The sequence below is a fragment of the Carcharhinus amblyrhynchos genome, chromosome 17 (assembly GCF_965287045.1).
Source record: "Carcharhinus amblyrhynchos chromosome 17, sCarAmb.v2.hapA, whole genome shotgun sequence".
NCBI lineage: Eukaryota > Metazoa > Chordata > Chondrichthyes > Carcharhiniformes > Carcharhinidae > Carcharhinus > Carcharhinus amblyrhynchos.
In genome coordinates this window covers 55,610,125-55,631,929 of record NC_137340.1, presented here as the reverse complement: position 1 = coordinate 55,631,929, position 21,805 = coordinate 55,610,125, and the positions used below count along the sequence as shown (strand labels likewise).

The window sequence follows — 21,805 nt, the reverse complement described above, 5'->3', positions numbered from 1 at the left end:
CTACACCTCAGAGACTGCAGCGATTCAGGAAGGCAGCTCACCATCACCTTCTCAATGGGCAATTAGGGATGGGTAATAAATGCTGGCAACATTCAACTGCTGACTGAGTGTTAAAGCAGTTTCTCAGGCAGAGAGGAACAAAATAGAACTCAGGGAACTGAAAGAACAATTCTTTTATTAAAGTAATATAAAAACAAAGGGGAGAGTTAGTTTTTGTGGAGAGATTGGGGGGTTCAGGGGAGATCTTTCAGTAAAACCTATCTCAATGTGTACAGGATTTAGCTCCTAACTCACTCTCACACTCAACATTCGGTATGTAAAAAACAGCTGATTGAAAGGGTTAACCAGCTGGCAACATCTGATTCAACACACTTAACTAGTTAACTGAAGAAGCCATTACAAAACCAGGTGTGTGACAGGACTAACAGAGAGAGAGAGAGAGAGAGCAAGTGTGATACAATCATTATCTGTGATTCTATCACATTTGAACAGGATTCACTGCCACACTCTGCCAGGGCTGGGATATCCCTTGATGCGCTGGTTACTCCACACCTGGTCTTTATCCTCAGTAATAGTCATCAGAATATTCCTCAAATAAACGTTCAGGCTGTCTCCACGGTGTCTCCAACTTACCCACCTGGTCTGAAAGAGAGTATTATAAAATAGAAATTACCACTGCAAGTCTGAACTAGAAACAGAAAATGCTGGAAATACTCAGCGGGTCAGACAGATCTGTAGACAGAGAAAGGGGGCCAATACGCAGAACTTTATTGATCAGACTGATGGCTCAGCAGTTCCTGTTCTCTCTGGGATGTGGGTGTTGCTGGCTAGGTCAGCACTTGTTGGAAGGGTCAGTTAGCTCAGTTGTCTGGATGGCTGGTTGGTGATATGGAGCTGATGCTAACATAGAACATAGAACATTACATAGAACATTACAGCGCAGAACAGGCCCTTCGGCCCACGATGTTGCACCGACCAGTTTTTTTAAAAAAAAACAGACCCACTAATCTAAACCAATCCCTTTTCGTCCATAAACCTATCCATGGATCTCTTAAATGCCCCCAAACTAGGCGCATTTACAACCGCAGCAGGCAGGGCATTCCAATCCCTCACCACCCTCTGGGTAAAGAACCTACCCCTGACATCCGTCCTATAACTACCACTCCTTAATTTAAAGCCATGCCCCCTAGTGCTAGCATTCTCCATCCGAGGAGAAAGGCTATCACTATCGACCCTATCTAAACCTCTAATCATCTTATATGTTTCAATAAGATCCCCTCTTAGCCTCCTTCTTTCCAGCGAAAACAACCCCAAATCCCTCAGTCTCTCCTCATAGGACCTCCCCTCCATACCAGGCAACATCCTGGTAAACCTCCTCTGCACCCTCTCCAAAGCCTCAACGTCCTTCCTGTAATGTGGGGACCAGAACTGCACACAGTACTCCAAGTGCGGCCGCACCAGAGTTGTATACAGTTGCAACATGACGCTGCGACTCCTAAATTCAATCCCCCTACCAATAAACGCCAAGACACCGTATGCCTTCTTAACTACCTTATCTACTTGATTCCCAACCTTCAGGGATCTGTGTACACATACACCTAGATCCCTGTGCTCCTCCACACTATTCAAAGTCCTCCCGTTAGCCCTATACTGAACACATCTGTTACTCCTACCGAAATGAATTACCTCACACTTCTCCGCATTAAACTGCATCTGCCACCTCTCGGCCCAGCTCTGCAACCTGTCTAAGTCACCCTGCAAGCTATGACACCCTTCCTCACAATCTACCACACCTCCGACTTTGGTGTCATCAGCAAACTTACTAATCCACCCAACTATACCCTCATCCAGATCATTAATAAAAATTACAAACAGCAGTGGCCCCAAAACAGATCCCTGAGGCACACCACTCGTAACCAAACTCCATGACGAATATTTACCATCAACCACCACCCTCTGTCTCCTATCTGCCAGCCAATTCCTGATCCAACTTCCTAGATTACCCCCAATCCCATACATCTGCATTTTCTGCAGAAGCCTACCATGGTGAACCTTATCAAACGCCTTACTAAAATCCATATATACCACGTCAACTGCCTTACCCCCATCCACCTCTTTGGTCACTTTCTCAAAGAACTCAATAAGGTTAGTAAGGCACAACCTACCCTCCACAAAACCATGCTGACTATCTCCAATCAATTCATTACTCTCCAAATGACTATAAATTCTATCCCTAATAATTCTTTCTAAAACCTTGCCCACAACAGAAGTGAGACTCACCGGTCTATAATTCCCGGGGAAGTCTCTGTTCCCCTTCTTAAACAATGGGACAACATTCGCTATCCTCCAATCTTCCGGTACTATACCAGAGACCAACGACGACCTGAAGATCAGAGCCAGAGGCTCTGCAATCACATCGTGGGTTCAATCCCCGTACTGGCTGAGGTTACTCATGGTGGCCCCAGCTTCTCGATCTTACCCCCTGCCTGAGGTGTGCTGATCCTCAGGTTGAATCAGCGCCTGTCAGCTCTCCCCCTCAATGTGGAGAGTAACCTGTGATCAGCTGGAACGATGGTGATTTTACCTGTTTGCCTTGCACTCTGTGACTTGTTCAGAAGCATTTCAGAGTTAACCACATTGCTGTATCTCTGGAGTTACACGTAGGCCTAACCGGGTAAGGACAGCAGATTTCAACAAAGACCAACACAGCACGGGAAACAGGCCCTTCGGCCCAACAAGCCCCCGCCGCCATTTTAACATTGTGAGTGCCCTCGTCTTCCCACGACCTTTGTCTACGCCTATTGGACTCCACAATAACAGAACCATAACCAGATTGAGGGACGACTAATTTAGGGACAATTTTTTAGCACCAATCAGCCTAAGAGCGTGTTTTTGGGGAGTGGGAGGAAGTGAACCAGATGTTTTTTTTTACAACAATTGCTGATAGTTTCATGGTCACCATTACTCAGACTAGTTTTATATTCCAGGTTTATGAGTTGTATTTAAATTTCACCAGTTGCTGTGGTGGGATTTGAACCTGTGGGTGTCTGGGTGGTAATGCAGTGAGAATACCAGCAGGAGGCGAAGCGGCTCGCCCACAGAACCTCATCAGGAATTCCACAGACAGCAGCCAATCAAGTCACTGCCCTGGGGGCCACTGTTGGTCCAATCAGAGGCAGGAAGCTCAGCTGCATCACCGAGTTGTGGCCAATCAGAAGCCAAGCTGTAGCCCCACGGCCTCCTGTGTGTGAGGGTGTGTGTGCCGGGGGGGGGGGGTGGAGCTGTGAGGGTGAGGGTGTGTGTACCAGGGAGGGGGAGCTGTGAGGGTGTTTGGCCAGGGGTGGGGGGAGCTGTGAGGGTGTGTGTGCCGGTGGGGTGGGGGGAGCTGTGAGGGTGTGTATGCCGGTGGGGGGGTGGGGTGGTGGGGTGGGGGTGCTGTATTGGGGATATTGTTGCGCTCGAAGTGCTGCTTTTTCCCACACCCTGTGTTCCAATAATGAGATATAATTGGCTGTTAGTGGAGTCTAAACATCTGGAGAGCGACTCCCGGCCTGGTTTGAGGAGATAATTCCAGTTCACCGGCAGTAACATTTCCCAGTGATGGGGCACACGGCCAACCTGACACAGCTCCAACTAATTTCCCAAGACACTATTCCCACCCCTGTCACATCAGCCCCCACTCATCACCCACCCCCCACCCCCACTCCTCTCACACCACCCCCCACCCACCCCCATTCCTCTCACACCACCCCCCACCCACCCCCACTCCTCTCACACCACCCACCAGTCACCCACCCCTCTCACACCAACCCCCACCCCTCTCACACCACCCCCACCCAACACCCCCACCCCCCTTTCCCCTGTCCCCCACCCCCCCCAGGAACATTCCACCCATGGTTGATGAGCTCTGATCCGTGTCCCCCAGGTTGGCTATGGGTTTTTTTTCCGAGATGAAGTTCGATGGGAATCTGGAACCCTCTCCCACACTGAAATGTGGATATTGGAGACCATTTAGAGTGCTCAGCTCTGAGGCCTAGGGAATTTTATTGGGAGAAGAGTTTGAGGAATACGGAGCAAGGCTGGATAAATGGGATTGGCATAACGATCAGGCAGGACCTTGATTGAATGCTAGAAGGGATCAGAGGGGCTGAATGGCCTCCTCCTGTCCCCATGCCAATAAGGAGAGGGTGGAGTGAGTATCATTACTAAACTCAACAGTGGAAAGGTCCCTGGATTGAAGGATATTTGATCCAGGTGACAGTATAGATTCCAGACTCCACTCACTGCCCCTGGGTTAGAGAGAGGGCAGCAACTCCCTGCTTCCAATAACAGGAGGATGACCACTCATCAGGCAGCACAGGAAGCTAGTCCTTGGCCGGAATCTTACTGGCATGGGACGGGCGAGATTTACAGAACGGAGTTCTCTGCTGGATTTTAGGTAGGATTTTATGAGCCTTGCCTGAGTGAGGTTGTAAAACCACATTAATGTCTGTGAAAGAGCCTCAGATTAGTCCTATTCTCTCTGTGCTTTCCCCAGCGCCCTGCAAGGACTTAGCTCAATCCCCTCCGAAAGGTTGTTACTGAATCTGCTCCCACTACCTTAACAGAGGTAAGAGATCTGGCCCAGGTACGATGGACCGAATGGCCTCTGACTCGGTGAATCAGTCTGTGATGGTGAGAGATGGGATGGTGTAGGAGGGAGTCGGATCCAATTATCCATTCCCCACAATCTACTCAGTGTTGTTAAAGTTTGCCACAGTCCGGTGCCTGTTTGGGTCAATGCACCCTAACCTGCATGTCTTTTGGACTGCAGGAGGAAACGGGAGCACCCGGAGGAAACCCACACAGACATGGGGAGAAAGTGCGGACTCCACACAGACAGTGACCCAAGCCGGGAATTGAAACTGGGTCCCTGGTGCTATGAGGCAGCAGTGCTAACCACTGTGCCGTCCCCAGTTGCTGGTCAATTCCACCCTCTCTTACCTGGTGAGATGACAGTCAGGCTGGCTGCTGCTGACACCTCTCCCAACTTGTTCCGAGCGCAGCAATGGTACACTCCGGAATCCGTGCTGCGAATTTCCTGGATCTGGAGCCAGCCGGTCACTTCATATTTAAATGGTCCTCCCCGAAACTGCCAATAAAATGATCCCAGAGAGTTAGAGTCCTCAGCACGACGCTGTGTACGTGAGGGCCAGGCTGTGTACCTGAGGGCCAGGCTGTGTACCTGAGGGTTCAGTAAGATAAGAGCCCATGGTATTGGGTAGTATATTAGCATGGATAGAGGATTGGCTAACTGAGAACTTTGATAAAAGGTGCACTTTCAGGGTGGCAACCTGTAACTAGTGGAGTGCCACAGGGATCAGTGCTGGAGGACACAATTATTTTCAACATATATTAATGACTTGGGCAAGGGAAGTGAATGTACTATTGCCAAGTTTGTGGATGTCACAAAAATAGGTAGGAAGGCAGGTGGTGAGGGTAACACACAGAGTCTACAAAGGGATATAGGCAGGTTAGGTGAGCGAGCAAGAATTTGGCAGATGGAATATAGGAAAATGTGACATTCTGCACTTTTTTTGGTAGAATAAAGGAGCTGAATATTATTTAAATGGAGAAAGGCTGCAGAAAGCTGAAGCACAGGGGGATTGGAGATCTTCATGCATAAATCACAAAAATCTGGCATGTAAGTTTAGCAGATAATAGGGAAGGCTCGTGAAATGTTGGCCTTTATTTCAACGGAAATGGAGTATAAAAATAGGGAAGACTTATTGAAACCATGCAAGGCATTAATTAGACCACACCTGGAATAGTGTGAACAATTTTGGTTGCATTATCTAAGGATTGTATTGGCATTGGAGGCAGTCCAGGGAAGGTTCATTTGACCTCAGGGTGTGGAGGGGTTTTCTCATGGGGAGAGGTTGAGTAGTTTGGGTCTGTACTCACTGGAGTTTAAAGGAATGAGAGACGACATTATTGAGACATATCGGATTCTCGGGGGGTTGGACAAGGTCGATGTGAGAGGTTGTTTCCCTGTGTGGGAGAGTCCAGGACCAGAGGACAGAATCTCAGAGCAAGGGGGTCACCCATTTCAGATGGAGATGAGGAGGAATTTCTTCTCTCAGAGAGGAGTGAATCTGTGGAATTCTTTACCGCAGAGGGTTGTAGAGGCTGGGTCATTAATATATTCAAGGCTAAGACAGTCAGAGAGTCCCTGATGGGAGTGTTTGTTTAGGGTTGGTTATACTGGAGACTGAAAAAGAGGAATGTCTTTGGAAAACCTTAAATCCAAGTTTACATCCAGCAATTTATAATATCCATCCCTCATCCAATCACTGTCTGATTCTCATGTATTAACGGTTAGGGAGTGTCTCAAATTGCCTGTGGTGGTTTGAAGTATCTACGATTCTCAGTGAGCAGGTACCTGGACGGAGATGTGAGGGTCATCACCCGGTAGGAATGTTTCCACCCCATCTTTGCGCCATTCGATGGCCGCCATTGGATAAGCAAAGATCTCACACCCAAAAATGACATCTTCTCCCGTGGTATTCCAGATGTTGAAGGGAGGGGAGATAATCTGAGGGACTGAGAGAGAAAGGGTCAAAATCAATATGTTGGGAACAGCGGGTTCACATTTCGACAGCAAATCCAAACTCTCGGCAGCTGGGCCCGTTTAGAGAATTGAAATCGTTCATCATTGAGTTAGGAGCAGGATGCTGAGGGAGACCCAGGAAGAGCTGGCTGATGTACAGAGCCAGTAATTGATGGTGACTGGAGCATCCAGTCTGAATCAGAACCAACAATAATGAGCGGAACTAATTCTGCTGACCTGGTTTCTTGTTCATTTGTGGGACACTGGCATCGCTGGCTGGGCCAGCATTGCCCATCCCGAGTTGCCCTTGAGAAGGTGGTGGTGAGCTGCCTTCTTGAGTCGCTGCAGTCCCTGTGGTGTGGATTGACCCACAATGCCGTTATGGATGGAATTCCAGGATATTGGCCCTGCGACTGTGAAGGAACGGCAATATATTTCCAAGTCAGGATGGTGAGTGGCTCGGAGGGGAACTTGCAGGTGGGGGTGTTCTCATGTATCTGCTGCCCTTGTCCTTCTAGATGGAAGTGCTGGTGGGTTTGGAAGGTGCTGTCTAAGGATCTTTGGTGAATTGCTGCAGTGAATCTTGTAGATGGTACACACTGAGCATCGGGGGTGGAGGGAGTGGGTGTTTGTGGATGGGGGGCCAATAAAGCGGGCCTGCTTTGTCCTGGATGGTGTTGAGCTTCTTGAGTGTTGGAGCTGCTCCCATCCAGGCAAATGGGGAGTATTCCATCACACTCCTGACTTGTACCTTGTGGATGGTGGACAGGCTCTGGGGAGTCAGGAGGTGAGTTACTTGCCACAGGATTCCTAACCTCTGACCTGCTCTTGTGTTTATGTGGAGAGTTCAGGAGTTTCTGGTCAATGGTAACCCCAAGGATGTTGACAGAAGGATTTGGCACCTGTAACGAAGGATATGGAGCAAAGACAAGCAAATGGATCTGTCATAGCACATGAGTTATCTGAAGGCCTTGAGGGAAAGCCTCGAGGGATTGAGTGGCCCAGGCCCTGATCCCAAAGAAAGCAGAGGCTGCCTCACACAGAATGCGATGAGAAGCTGGAATGTGTTGTGATGGTAACAGGTAGGATGTGATTTGTTGCACTTTTGGAGAATGACAGTTTGAGTTTTACTCTAATGGAAGCCGCTTCTCACTGGGGGCAGAGAAACAACAGAAATCACAGATCTCCCCCTCCCTCTCCAACACTCTCCAACTTGAGAACACATTTGCTTTTCTGTACTGATTCCCTGGAATGATGCCGAAACTCCAGGAAGAAGCAGTTGGAACTGGAGGCTCTTTGGCTGGAGTCAGCGAGAGAGGATTTTGAGCTGTGGATGAGGGGGTGGGGGGACAGTTTGTCTGTCAAATTCCTTCCTTTAAAGACACTCATAAAACTAATGAACTCTTGAAGAATATCGTTAAAACCCATTCCAGCAACAGCTGGGAAGTCACATTACACAGAAACACAGAAACATAGAAGATAGGAGCAGGAGGAGGCCATTTGGCCCTTCGAGCCTGCTCCACTATTCATTACGATCATGGCTGATCATCCAACTCAATAGCCTAATCCTGCTTTCTCCCCATAACCTTTGATCCCGTTCGCCCCGAGTGTGAGATCCAGCCACCTCTTGAATACTTTCAATGTTTTGGTATCAACTACTTCCTGTGGGAATGAATTCCACAGGCTCACCACTCTTCGGGAGAAAAGAATGTCTCCTTATCTCTATCCTAAATGGTCTACCCTGAATCCTCAGACTGTGACCCCTGGTTCTGGGCTCCCCCCACCATCGGAAACATCCTCCCTGCATCTACCCTGTCTAGTCCTGTTAGAATTTTATAAGTCTCTATGAGATCCCCCTTTCATTTGTCTGAACTCCAGTGAAAACAATCCTAATTTAGTCAATCTCTCCTCGTACATCAGTCCCACCATCCCCGGAATCAACACCGTAAACCTTCTCTGCACTCCCTCGAGAGCAAGAACATCCTTCCTCAGAAAAGGAGATCAAAATTGCACACAATACTCCAGGTGTGGCCTCACCAAGACCCTGTATAATTGCAACAACAGTAAGCAGTCTGACAACACCAGGTTAAAGTCCAACAGGTTTATTTGGTAACACAAGCTTTTGGAGCACTGCTCCTTCACCAGGTGAGTGAGGACTTGTGTTCACAAACACGGCATGCACAGACACAAACTCAATTTACAAAATAATGGTTAGAATGCGAGTCTTTACAGGTAAACAAATCTGAAAGGTACAGACAATGTGAGTGGAGAGAGGGTTAAGCACAGGTTAAAGAGATGTGTATTGTCTCCAGACAGGACAGTTAGTGAGATTTCGCAAGCCCAGGCAAGTCATGGGGGTTACAGATAGTCTGACATGAACCCAATATCCCGGTTGAGGCTGTCCTCATGTGTGCGGAACTTGGCTATCAGTGACTCAGGTTTGGCCTTGTGTGTCTTTAGATGACACAGATGCCATTATCTCACGTGAGAATACCATCCACCAGGTACACGGTACATACTCTTGCAACTCGGCCAATGTTGTCTACCTGATACGCTGCAGGAAAGGATGTCCTGAAGCATGGTACATTGGGGAGACCATGCAGACGCTATGACAATGGATGAATGAACATCGCCCGACAATCACCAGGCAAGGCTGTTCCCTTCCTGTTGGCGAACACTTCAGTGGTCACGGGCATTCAGCCTCTGATCTTCAGATAAACATTCTCCAAGGCGGCCTTCACAACACACGACAGCGCAGAGTCACAGAGCAGAGACTGATAGCCAAGTTCCGCACACATAGGATGGCCTCAACCGGGATCTTGTGTTCATGTCACACTATCCGTAACCCCCATAACTTGCCTGGGTTTGCAAAATCTCACTAAACTTCCTTGTTTGGAGACAATACACATCTCTTTAACCTGTGCTGAATGCTCTCTCCACTCACATTGTCTGTAACTTTAAAACTTGATTACCTGTAAAGACTCATATTCTAACCATTATTCTGTAAATTGAGTTTGTGTCTTTATATGCCCTGTTTGTGAACACAAGTCCTCACCCACCTGTTGAAAAAGCTGCCCTCCGAAAGCTTGTGCTGCCAAATAAACCTGTTGGACTTTAACCTGGTGTTCTTAGACTTCTTACTGTGTCCACCCCAGTCCAACGCCAGCATCTCCACACAATAATGGCAGCAACACATCTCTGTTCTTGTACTCGAAACCTCTCGCAATGAAGGCCAACATACCATTTACCTGCTGTACCTGCATGCTTACCTTCAGTGACTGGTGCACAAGGACACCCAGGTCCCTCTGCACACTCCCCTCTCCCAATTTACACCCATTTAGGTAGTAATCTGCCTTCTTGTTTTTGCTTCCAAAGCGAAGAACCTCACACTTATCCAAATTATCCTGCATCTGCCATTGATTAGCCCACTCACCCAATCTGTCCAGATCATTCTGAAGGATTTCTGTATCCTCATCACAGTTCACTCTTCCAACTTGGTATTATTGGCAAACTTTGAGATGTTACATTTTGTTCCCTCATCCAAATCATTAATATATATTGTGAATAGCTGGGTTCCAGCACTGATCCCTGTGGCACCCCCACTAGTTACTGCCGGCCAATTTGAAAAATACCCATTAATTCCTGCTCTTTGTTTCCTCGCTGCCAACCAGTTTTCTATCCATCTCAATACACTTCCCCCTTTCCCATGTACTTTAATCTTGCACGATAATCTCTTGTGAGGGACTTTGTCAAATACTTTCTGATGGTACAAATATACCACATCTACTGGTTCTCCCTTGTTAACCCTACTAATTACACCTTCAAAGTATTCCCACAGATTTGTCAAGCATGATTTGCCTTTCATAAATCCATGCTGACTCTGTCTGATCCTGTCACTGCTTTCTAAATACTCCGCTATAAAGTCCTTTACATTGGATTTGAGAATTTTCCTTACTATCAATGTTAAGCTTACTGGTCTATAATTCCCTGTTTTCTCTCTCCCTCCCTTTCTGAATATTGGAGACTAACTTTACTTTGGAAATGGATCTGGGATATTTGGGAGGTTGAAACATGGATATCAACCATTCAGCCCCTCCAGACTATCCCACGATTCCATCAGCTTAAGGCTGATCTACACTTCCCCATTGAGTGAAGAAACACTTCCTAATATCCCGACCTGGGTTGAATTTTAAGCTTCTGCCCCTCATTGTTCTGGACTCCCCTCACCAGAGGAAACAGATTCTCTCTGTCCACCCGAGTCACTCCTTTAATTCTCACAAACACCTCAATGAGAACATCCCCCTAATCTCTGAAACTCAGGGGAAATACCAGCCTGCTCTCTGCAACTGCTCCTGAGAGTTTAACCCTTTAAACCCTGTCATCATTCTGCTGAACCTATACTGTGTCCCCTCCAATACCAGTATCTGTTCTCTGAGTTGTGCTGTCCAGAAATGCAGACTTGCTGGGCAGTCTGGTCTGAGCAGAGCTCTGTAACACCGTCACTCCCTCTGCCTGAGCTTCTCTGCTCTGGGAATGAAAGCTGTTTGTTTTTTAACCAGTGATTGTACCTGTCCAGAAGCTTTGTGAGTTCCGGCGCTGATCTTCCAAATCTCTGTCCATCTCCAGTTCTCAGCTTTGTGTCACTTCAGAACTATTCTGACCCCCTTTTCCTCAGGTCACCGCATTGAATACAATCTGTCACCACTTTGTCCACTCACTCAGCCTACCCTTCGATTACCTCCTGAGTTTGGTCAGGAGGTTTACTCGGGTGGGTCAGTGGTTGAAACCTCCCTGCTTTCATGCTGAGAATTGGTTGGTTGGTTTCTTGCTCTCACCCACTCTGACCTTCCAACCTCACCGGTAACCTGTCCCCAACGGTAAGGTTTATGTAGCGCAGGCCTGTAATCTACTGGAGAGGTTAGAGGGCATGGAAAATATCAACATAGACCAAGGAGGAAGTCTCACAGAGCCTGTCAGTCTGGCTCAGGACTCTCACCCTGGGTCAGAAGGTTCTGGGATTGAACATAGGAACAGGAGGAGGCCATTCAGCCCATCCAGCCTGCTCCACCATTCAAATGAATCATGACTGGTCATCTACGCCACTTTCCCGCATTAATCCCATATCCCCATACTCTCCAGGAATCTGTGTCTGTCTTGAGCAAAGATTCCCCAAGTCTGGGTGAAGAAATTCCTCCTCATCCCAGTCTTAAATGACCCACCCCTAATCCCGGGATTATATCCTATGGTTTTAGAATCACCAGTGAGAAGTCTCACAACGTCAGGTTAAAGTCCAACCAGTTTATTTGATAATAATCCCACAAGCTTTCGGAAACAGTGTTCCTTCGTCAAGTGTGTGGAAGATTCTGATCAGGTGACATTTAGCTTCACCAGTCAGAGAAATAACTCACCTACATCCCCGTGTCACAGCCTGGGAGGATTGTGTAACTTACAATGAGGTTACCCTGGAAAAACTCTGGAGAACACAGGCCCAATCTCCTCACTCTCTGCTCATGAAACAATCCCAAAAACCCAGTCTGGTGAACATCTGTGCACTCCCTCTGTGGCAATTAAATCCTTCCTTAGATAAGGGGACCCAAACTGTGCACACTAACATTTAGTGACTCATGAACAAGAACACTCAGGTTTTTTTGGACACTAACCAACCTCACACCATTTCAGAAATATTCTACAATTCTCTTTTTGAACATAAGAACATAAGAAATAGGAGCAGGAGTAGGCCAACTAGCCCTTCGAGCCTGCCCCGCCATTCAATAAGATCATGGCTGATCTGTCGTGTCTCAGTTCCACTTTCCCGCCCTCTCCCCATAACCCTTAATCCCCTCGCTTATCAAAAACCCATCAACCCGCGTCTTAAATATATTTCGCGAGGCAGCCTCCACCACTTCAACAGGCAGAGAATTCCAGAGATTCACCACCCTTTGAGTGAAGAAGTTCCTCCTCAACTCCGTTCTAAACCGCCCCCCCTTTATCTTGAGGCTGTGCCCCCTAGTCCTACTGTCCTTTCTGAGCGGGAAGAGTCTCTCCACCTCTATCCTATCCATCCCATTCATCATCTTATATGTCTCAATGAGATCTCCCCTCATTCTTCTAAACTCTAACGAGTACAAGCCTAGTTTATTCAGCCTCTCCTCATAGCTCAACCCCCTCAACTCCGGTATCAGCCTAGTAAACCTCCTCTGCACTCCCTCCAAGGCCAAAGTATCCTTGCGTAAGTACGGCGCCCAAAACTGCACACAGTACTCCAGCTGCGGCCTCACCAATGCCCTATACAGCTGCAGCAAGACCTCCCTACTTTTATATTCAATTCCCCTCGCTATGAAGGCCAGCATCCCATTCGCCTTCCTGACCACCTGCTGCACCTGCAAAGTGAATAACTTCAGACTTATTCACACTGCATTCTATCTGCCGACTTCTGGCCCATTTACTAAGCCTGTCCGAGTCCTCGAGCACCTCTTGCATCCTCCTTACAATCTCCCTCCCAGTCAGCAAATTTGGAAATATTATAACTGGTCCCCACATCCCACTTGTTGATATAATACTGTGAACAGCTATGGCCCCAGCATTGTGCTTGTGGTACCCCCCTGAGTAACAGCCTCAGACCCAGAGAACAACCCATTTATTCTTGCTCACTGATTTCTCACTGTTAACCAATTCTCAATCTGATATTTCAATCCCAAGCCCTCCACATCCACTGGTTCTCCTCCAATGCCACAAGAAATATCCCTAAAAATCTAAAACAAGTCCATTAAACATAGGTAAGAATATTAAGAAGTTTCACAACACCAGATTAAAGTCCAACAAGTTTATTTGGAATCAGGAGCTTTTGGAGCACTGCTCCTTCATCGGGTGAGACTATAGTTAAGAACGTCCACCAAACGCCTCTATTTTCTCAGAAGACTATGGAAATTTGGCACATCCACTATGATTTTCGCCAACTTCTACAGATGTACCATAGAAAGCATTCTTCCAGGTTGTATCACAGCTTGGTATGGGCTCCTGCTCTGCCCAAGACTGCAAGGAACTACAAAAGGTTGTGAATGTAGCCCAACCAGCCTCCCATCAATTGACTCTGTCTACACTTCTTTGCAGTCCGCATAATTAAGGACCCCACACACCCTGGACATTCTCTCTTCCACCTTCAAGAAAAAGATACAAAAGTCTAAGGTCATATACCGACCGACTCAAGAACTGCTTCTTTCCTGCTGCCTTCTGTATGTGCTCAGAAAGATCTCCTCCTCACTCTAGTACACATTGATTCTCCCCTCCCCAGGTATAAGAACCTCCTCTCCCCACTCCCCTTTTCTTACCTCCTTCACAGGGTCCCTCATGTATCAGGGTGATGTTGGATGTTTCGTTGCCATTGGCAGCCTCCTGGAACTTGCAGACGTGTGGATAGGTTTGTCCATTGGAGCCGCACACAGCCTGGTTGGACTTACACATACACTGGGGTTCGGGGACCTCCCCCTGCCTCAGGTCCCCCAGCTCAAGCCTACACTCTAGATTCTCTCCGCATTGACCGTAGAAATGGTTACTGTTGTCCAGGTCACAGATTTGCCCCTCAATGTTACCGCACTCCCAGCAGCAGTCGCAGGAGTCTCTCACCAGCCCAGCGAGGCACCCCTGCGGAGTGAGGCACAGCTCTGAGTCACACTGAGAGCAACCCTCCCCTTCCTCCAATAACCTGTGCCACCCTCGGTGCACAAACCCCATGGCATCTGCAGTTGTCCAGACTGTCAGCAGCACAGTCCAGCTGGCACTCAGCAGGAGAACGGGACAGCAGAGAGGGGACAGACTGCCTGATCTCATCATTACTGCCTTTCTACAAACTCCTTCAACAAGCTCAGCCCCCCAGTCTCTTCCTGGATATTCCTGGGAGTTTGAGCCCTTTCACTCCAGCACCATGATCCTGCTGCTCGGCACCTGAAAAACAATCCAAAAACACAGCTTAGAGACGGGGAGACCAGTCCCTTAATAATCCCACTGCCTGAGGATAGTATAGGCCAGAACCCTCACAACATTTAAGAAGCATTCAGATGAGCAGTTGAAATGCTATAGTTTACACAGCTACAAAGCAAGTGCTGGAAAATGGGATGAGAGTAGATCGGTTCTTAATAGCCAGAACAGACATGATGGGCAGAAGGGCCTCCATCGTTGCTGTAAAATTATATTTGTGATTCCAATGAGATATTCATCGACCCACCCGTTTCCTTCAATCACTGACCTCACTATATCCAGCAAGCAGAATGCATTTAGGAAGAATGTGCTAACAGGTGATAACACCAACTCACTAAGCTCCCTCTACACTGTCCCCCCATCAAACACTCTCAGGACAGGCACGGGGTTAGATACAGAGTAAAGCTCCCTCTACACTGTCCCCATCAAACACTCCCAGGACAGGGACAGCACAGGGTTAGATACAGAGTAAAGCTCCCTCTACACTGTCCCCATCAAACACTCCCAGGACAGGTACAGCACGGGGTTAGATACAGAGCAAAGCTCCCTCTACACTGTCCCCATCAAACACTCCCAGGACAGGTACAGCACGGGGTTAGATACAGAGTAAAGCTCCCTCTACACTGTCCCCCATCAAACACTCCCAGGACAGGTACAGCACGGGGTTAGATACAGAGTAAAGCTCCCTCTACACTGTCCCCATCAAACACTCCCAGGACAGGTACAGCACGGGGTTAGATACAGAGTAAAGCTCCCTCTACACTGTCCCCATCAAACACTCCCAGGACAGGGACAGCACGAGGTTAGATACAGAGTAAAGCTCCCTCTACACTGTCCCCCCATCAAACACTCCCAGGACAGGTACAGCACGGGGTTAGATACAGAGTAAAGCTCCCTCTACACTGTCCCCCATCAAACACTCCCAGGACAGGTACAGCACGGGGTTAGATACAGAGTAAAGCTCCCTCTACACTGTCCCCATCAAACACTCCCAGGACAGGTACAGCACGGGGTTAGATACAGAGTAAAGCTCTCTCTACACTGTCCCCCCATCAAACACTCGCAGGACAGGTACAGCACGGGGTTAGATACAGAGTAAAGCTCCCTCTACACTGTCCCCCATCAAACACTCCCAGGACAGGGACAGCACAGGGTTAGATACAGAGTAAAGCTCCATCCACACTGTCCCCATCAAACACTCCCAGGACAGGTACAGCACAGGGTTAGATACAGAGTAAAGCTCCATCCACACTGTCCCCATCAAACACTTGCAGGACAGGTACAGCACGGGGTTAGATACAGAGTAAAGCTCCCTCTACACTGTCCCCATCAAACACTTGCAAGACAGGTACAGCACGGGGTTAGATACAGAGTAAAGCTCCCTCTACACTGTCCCCATCAAACTCTCCCAGGACAGGTACAGCACAGGGTTAGATACAGAGTAAAGCTCTCTCTACACTGTCCCCATCAAACACTCCCAGGACAGGTACAGCACAGGGTTAGATACAGAGTAAAGCTCCCTCTACACTGTCCCCATCAAACACTCTCAGGACAGGTACAGCACGGGGTTAGATACAGAGTAAAGCTCCCTCTACACTGTCCCCCATCAAACACTCCCAGGACAGGTACAGCACGGGGTTAGATACAGAGTAAAGCTCCCTCTACACTGTCCCCCCCCATCAAACACTCCCAGGACAGGTACAGCACGGGGTTAGATACAGAGTAAAGCTCCCTCTACACTGTCCCCCCATCAAACACTCCCAGGACAGTTTGAGTTGGGACGTGGCAACCTCTGAATGTGCTCTTCTTTCTGATAATGTCGATACTGGAGCAGCTTCACTGAGGCTTAGTGTCCCTGAGCACAGAGTTAGTAACCCGTCAGCATTGCTACTCCTTATCGCTGTCCTGTGATCTGTGCTGATGAATATTGGCAGAAGGCAGGATCAGTCTGGCCTAAGATATTGTCCATGGCCCTTGGCATCTGGATTCTCCCACGGGGAATGGTCAATTATTTGAGGCACCAACATTCGAACAAGAGGGGAGACATTCATGAAGTGAGAAGCAATGTTTGATTCAGTGTCCTGAAACTGACCCCTATCCTGTGGGAAACTCTCCCAGAATCTGGGCCATCTCAGACTGGAAACTCAGGATCTACAGGCTGTCTGCCATATTTTTTACTTCCAAAACAATTCTCAATCTCACAAACTCTTGCAAAACATCATCAGACATGATGATGGCAGTCAGACAGCAGGGTGAGAAACCTCACGAACTAATTTCCCTCTCGGCACTCAGTAACTCCTCCCCAGAAATACCAGAGAGAGAGAGAGAGAGAATGCAGCGGAGAGAGAGAACAGGGACTGGGAAACAAGGAGAATGTGGGTTATAGGTTGTGATTTTGTAAAGAGCCATTTCAGCAGAATGGCAGAGGTACAGGCCAGCACATTGAAGGATAGAGCTGAGGAACCGGAAGGCTGGAGACGGGGCAGTCATTAGCAAGAACAGAGCGATTGAGAATTTTCTGTTGGGGAAGAGTAATGAAGGGGCTGAATACAGAACGTGATTGGAGGGAAAAGTCAGAATATCGGCTAAGGTGGGAAAACGAGGAGAAGGCGCGTCTAGATTGGAGAGCAGGGATTTGATTCCTGCCTGAAATTCTTGTCAATATTCAGGGATGAAATATATACTTTAATTTGTCTCTCCCTCGATGTGTCTGTTCATTTGTTTCTGGAAGAAATCTCACAACACCAGGTTAGAGTCCAACAGGTTTATTTGGTAGCACAAGCCACAAGCTTTGGGAGCGCCGCTCCTTCATCAGGTGAATGGGAGTTCTGTTCACAAACAGGGCATATAAAGACACAAACTCAATTTACAAAATGGTTGGAATGCGAGTCTTTACAGGTAATCAAGTCTTAAAGGTGCAGACAATATGAGTGGAGAAAGGATTAAGCCCAGGTTAAAGAGATGTGTATTGTCTCCAGACAGGACAGTTGGTGAGATTTTGCAAGTCCAGGCAAGTCACGGGGGCTACAGATAGTGTGAGATGAACCCAAGATCCCGGTTGAGGCCGTCCTCATGTGTGCGGAACTTGGCTATCAGTCTCTGCTCAGTGACTCTGTGCATCGTGTGTCGTGAAGGCCACCTTGGAGAATGCTTACCCGAAGGTCAGAGGCTGAATGCCCGTGACCACTGAAGTGTTCGCCAACAGGAAGGGAACAGTCTTGCCTGGTGACTGTCGAGCGATGTTCATTCATCCGCTGTCGTAGTGTCTGCATGGTCTCCCCAATGTACCATGCTTCGGGACATCCTTTCCTGCAGTGTATCAGGTAGTCAACATTGGCCGAATTGCAAGAGTATGTACCGTGTACCTAGTGGATGGTATTCTCACATGAGATGATGGCATCCGTGTCGATGATCCAGCATGTCTTCCAGAGGTTGCTGTGGCAGGGTTGTGTGGGGTCATGGTCACTGTTCTCCTGAAGGCTGCCTCCCGAAGATACACAAGGCAAACACACCCAGCCATCTCATCGTATCAGGCAATAGGACCCTCTGTGAGAACCTCTCCGGCTATGTCGAGGGTATCCTGAAACCCATTATTCAAAGAACCCCCAGATTTTGTCGCGACACTACAGACTTCCTCCGGAAACTCAGCACACACGGAGCAGTTGAACCAGGAGCACTCCTTGTCACAATGGATGTCTCGGCACTCTACACCAACATCCCCCATGACGATGGCATTGCTGCAACTGCCTCAGCACTCAACACCGACAACTGCCAGTTTCCAGATGCAATTTTACAACTCATCCGCTTTATCCTGGACCACAATGTCTTCACCTTCAACAACCAGAGAGATCTAGGTGTATGTGTACATAGATCCCTGAAAGTTGGGAATCAAGTAGATAGGGTTGTTAAGAAGGCATACGGTGTCCCGGCGTTTATTGGTAGGGGGATTGAATTTAGGAGTCACAGCGTCATGTTGCAACTGTACACAACTCTGGTGCGGCCGCACTTGGAGTACTGTGTGCAGTTCTGGTCCCCACATTACAGGAAGGATGTGGAGGCTTTGGAGAGGGTGCAGAGGAGGTTTACCAGGATGTTGCCTGGTATGGAGGGGAGGTCCTATGAAGAGAGACTGAGGGATTTGGGGTTGTTTTCGCTGGAAAGAAGATGGCTAAGAGGGGATCTTATTGAAACATATAAGATGATTAGAGGTTTAGGTAGGGTGGACAGTGATAGCCTTTTTCCTCGGATGGAGAAAGCTAGCACGAGGGGGCATGGCTTTAAATTAAGGGGGGGTAGTTATAGGACGGATGTCAGGGGTAGGTTCTTTACCCAGAGGGTGGTGAGGGATTGGAATGCCCTGCCTGCTGCGGTTGTAAATGCGCCTAGTTTGGGGGCGTTTAAGAGATCCGTGGATAGGTTTATGGACGAAAAGGGATTGGTTTAGGTTAGAGGGTCATTGTTTTTTAACTGGTCGGCGCAACATCGTGGGCCGAAGGGCCTGTTCTGCGCTGTAATGTTCTATGTTCTATGTTCTATGTTCTAACGAGTTCTTCACCCAGACACATAGAACAGCCATGGAGACCAAATTCACACCTCAATATGCCAACATCTTCATGCACGGGCTTGAACAAGACTTCTTCACCACACAGGACCTTCAACCGATGCTGTACACTAGATACATCGATGACGTTTTCTTCCTTTGGCCTCATGGTGAACAATCACTGAAACAACTATATGATGATATCAACAAATTCCACCCCACCATCAGACTCACCATGGACTATTCCCCAGAATCAGTTGCATTCTTGGACACACGCATCTCCATTAAGGACGGTCACCTCAGCACCTCACTGTACCGCAAGCCCACAGACAATCTCACGATGCTCCACTTCTCCAGTTTCCACCCTAAACATGTTAAAGAAGCCATCCCCTACGGACAAGCCCTCCATATACATAGGATCTGCTCAGATGAAGAGGATTGCAACAGGCACCTCCAGACGCTGAAAGATGCCCTCATAAGAACAGGATATGGCGCACGACTCATTGATCGACAGTTCTGATGCACCACAGTGAAAAACTGCACCGATCTCCTCAGAAGACAAACATGGGACATGGTGGACAGAGTACCCTTCATCGTCCAGTACTTCCCCGGAGCGGAGAAGCTACGACATCTTCTCCGGAGTCTTCAACATATCATTGATGAAGACAAACATCTCTCCAAGGCCACCCCCACACCCTCACTTCTTGTCTTCAAACAAACACACAACCTCAAACAGACCATTGTTCGCAGCAAACTACCCAGCCTTCAGGAGAACAGTGACCACAATACCACACAACCCTGCCACAGCAACCTCTGCAAGACATGCCGGATCATCGACATGGATACCATCATCACACGTGAGAATACCGTCCACCAGGTACGCGGTAAATACTCTTGCAACTCGGCCAACATTGTCTACCTGATACGCTGCAGGAAAGGATGTCCCGAAGCATGGTACATTGGGGAGACCATGCAGACGCTACGACAATGGATGAATGAACATCGCTCGACAATCACCAGGGAAGACTGTTCCCGTCCTGTTGGCGAACACTTCAGTGGTCACGGGCATTCGGCCTCTGACCTTCGGGTAAGCATTCTCCAAGGCGGCCTTCACAACACACGATAACGCAGAGTCGCTGAGCAGAGACTGATAGCCAAGTTCCACACACATGAGGACGGCCTCAATTGGGATCTTGGGTTCATGTCACACTATCTGTAACCCCCATGACTTGCCTGGGTTTGCAAAATCTCACTAACTGTCCTCTCTGGAGACAATACACATCTCTTTAACCTGGGCTTAATGCTCTCTCCACTCACATTGTCTGTATCTTTAAGATTTGATTAACTGTAAAGACTCGCATTCCAACCATTATTTTGTAAATTGAGTGTGTGTCTTTATATGCCCTGTTTGTGAACAGAACTCTCACTCACCTGATGAAGGGGAAGGATTGGACTTTAACCTGGTGTTGTCAGACTTCTTACTGTGTTTACCCCAGTCCAACGCCAGCATCTCCACATCATAGTGTAAGACCAACATGAGCTTATTGTGTGAATTTGAAACAGAGACATCAATTCCTGAATGAACAGAGTATCCAGTCCCTGTACCAATGAGCAGAGACTGTAGCCTCCACACTGTGAGCACTCCTCACTGTTACATTAACCCTTTGGAGCTTGGGTGCTAATCAGTGTAAGAGGAGAGGAGCATAGAAAGCAGTGTGTGTGCTTGACTAACATCAGATATTCTGAAGCTTCTGGATAGGATTGGATTTCACTCTCACACTGCTGAACACAATACATCAAGACAAGGAGGTGAGAATCTTCTTGTTCAGGTGACTCACCTGATGGAGGGGCAGTGCTCCGAAAGCTTGTGCTACCAAATAAACCAGTTGGACTTTGACCGGGTGTAATGAAACTTCTTACTGTTTTTACCCCAGTCCAACACTGACATCTCCACATCGTCTGTTAGGTCACCCTCTGTCTTCTCAGTTCAAGAGGATACAGAGGTAGCCTGTCAATCTTTTCCTGATTATTTATACCCACACATTTCTGATATCAGCCTTGTAAATCTTCTCTGCGCCCTCTCCAGTGTTTCTGTATCCTTTATTTAACACCCAACCTGTGAGATCAGTTAACAAACCATTCACCCACCCAGCTTCTCCCCATATCCCCATCCCCACCACCCACCTAATCTCCATATCCCCCATCCCCACCACCCACCTAATCTTCATATCCCCCATCCCCACCACCCACTAATCTCCATATCCCCATCCCCACTCACCCACCTAATACTACTACAGCAAGAAACAAGGAAAAAAAAATTTTTCCCATAAAAAATTACAGTGAATAATGGAGGGGCATGTGATGTGTGGTTTGTGTATGATGTGGGAACTGGTGGACCCCAGGGTCCTTCCCAGTGACCATGTCTGCAGTAAGTGCAGGTTGCTGGAGGAGCTCCAGCTCAAGGTGGATGAGCTGGCCTCTGAGCTACAGACACTGAGGCTCATCAGGGGGAGAGAGGGTGCCCCTAGACTGGCTAAATCTAAGGGTCAGGGACAAAAGGGGGCTGCTAGGAGGAGGAGGAAGGGGGGTGAGGAGCGGAGGCCTCAGCCTCTTAATCTGCATAACAGGTTTGAGGTTCTTGCTTCCAGTCTGGAAGAGGACGAGGCAGGTGAGGTTGGTGAGCAAACTGCACACGGTACAGT

The 21,805-nt window shown here is 48.2% G+C and overlaps 1 protein-coding gene across 1 annotated transcript in view; it reads right to left on the bottom strand.

Annotated features, from left to right (window-relative positions):
• Positions 1 to 205: 205 nt before the first annotated feature.
• The window catches only part of LOC145354256 (kazal-type serine protease inhibitor domain-containing protein 1-like), a 31,018-nt gene continuing 9,418 nt past the window's right edge, over positions 206 to 21,805 (bottom strand). Inside the window, exons 2-5 of the mRNA XM_080205345.1 lie at positions 13,918 to 14,530; positions 6,422 to 6,582; positions 4,984 to 5,131; positions 206 to 642 (exon numbers count right to left, since the gene is read on the bottom strand). Coding sequence (XP_080061471.1) covers positions 566 to 642; positions 4,984 to 5,131; positions 6,422 to 6,582; positions 13,918 to 14,419 — 888 coding nt within the window. The 5' untranslated portion in view covers positions 14,420 to 14,530 and the 3' untranslated portion in view covers positions 206 to 565. The remainder of the gene's footprint in view (positions 643 to 4,983; positions 5,132 to 6,421; positions 6,583 to 13,917; positions 14,531 to 21,805) is intronic.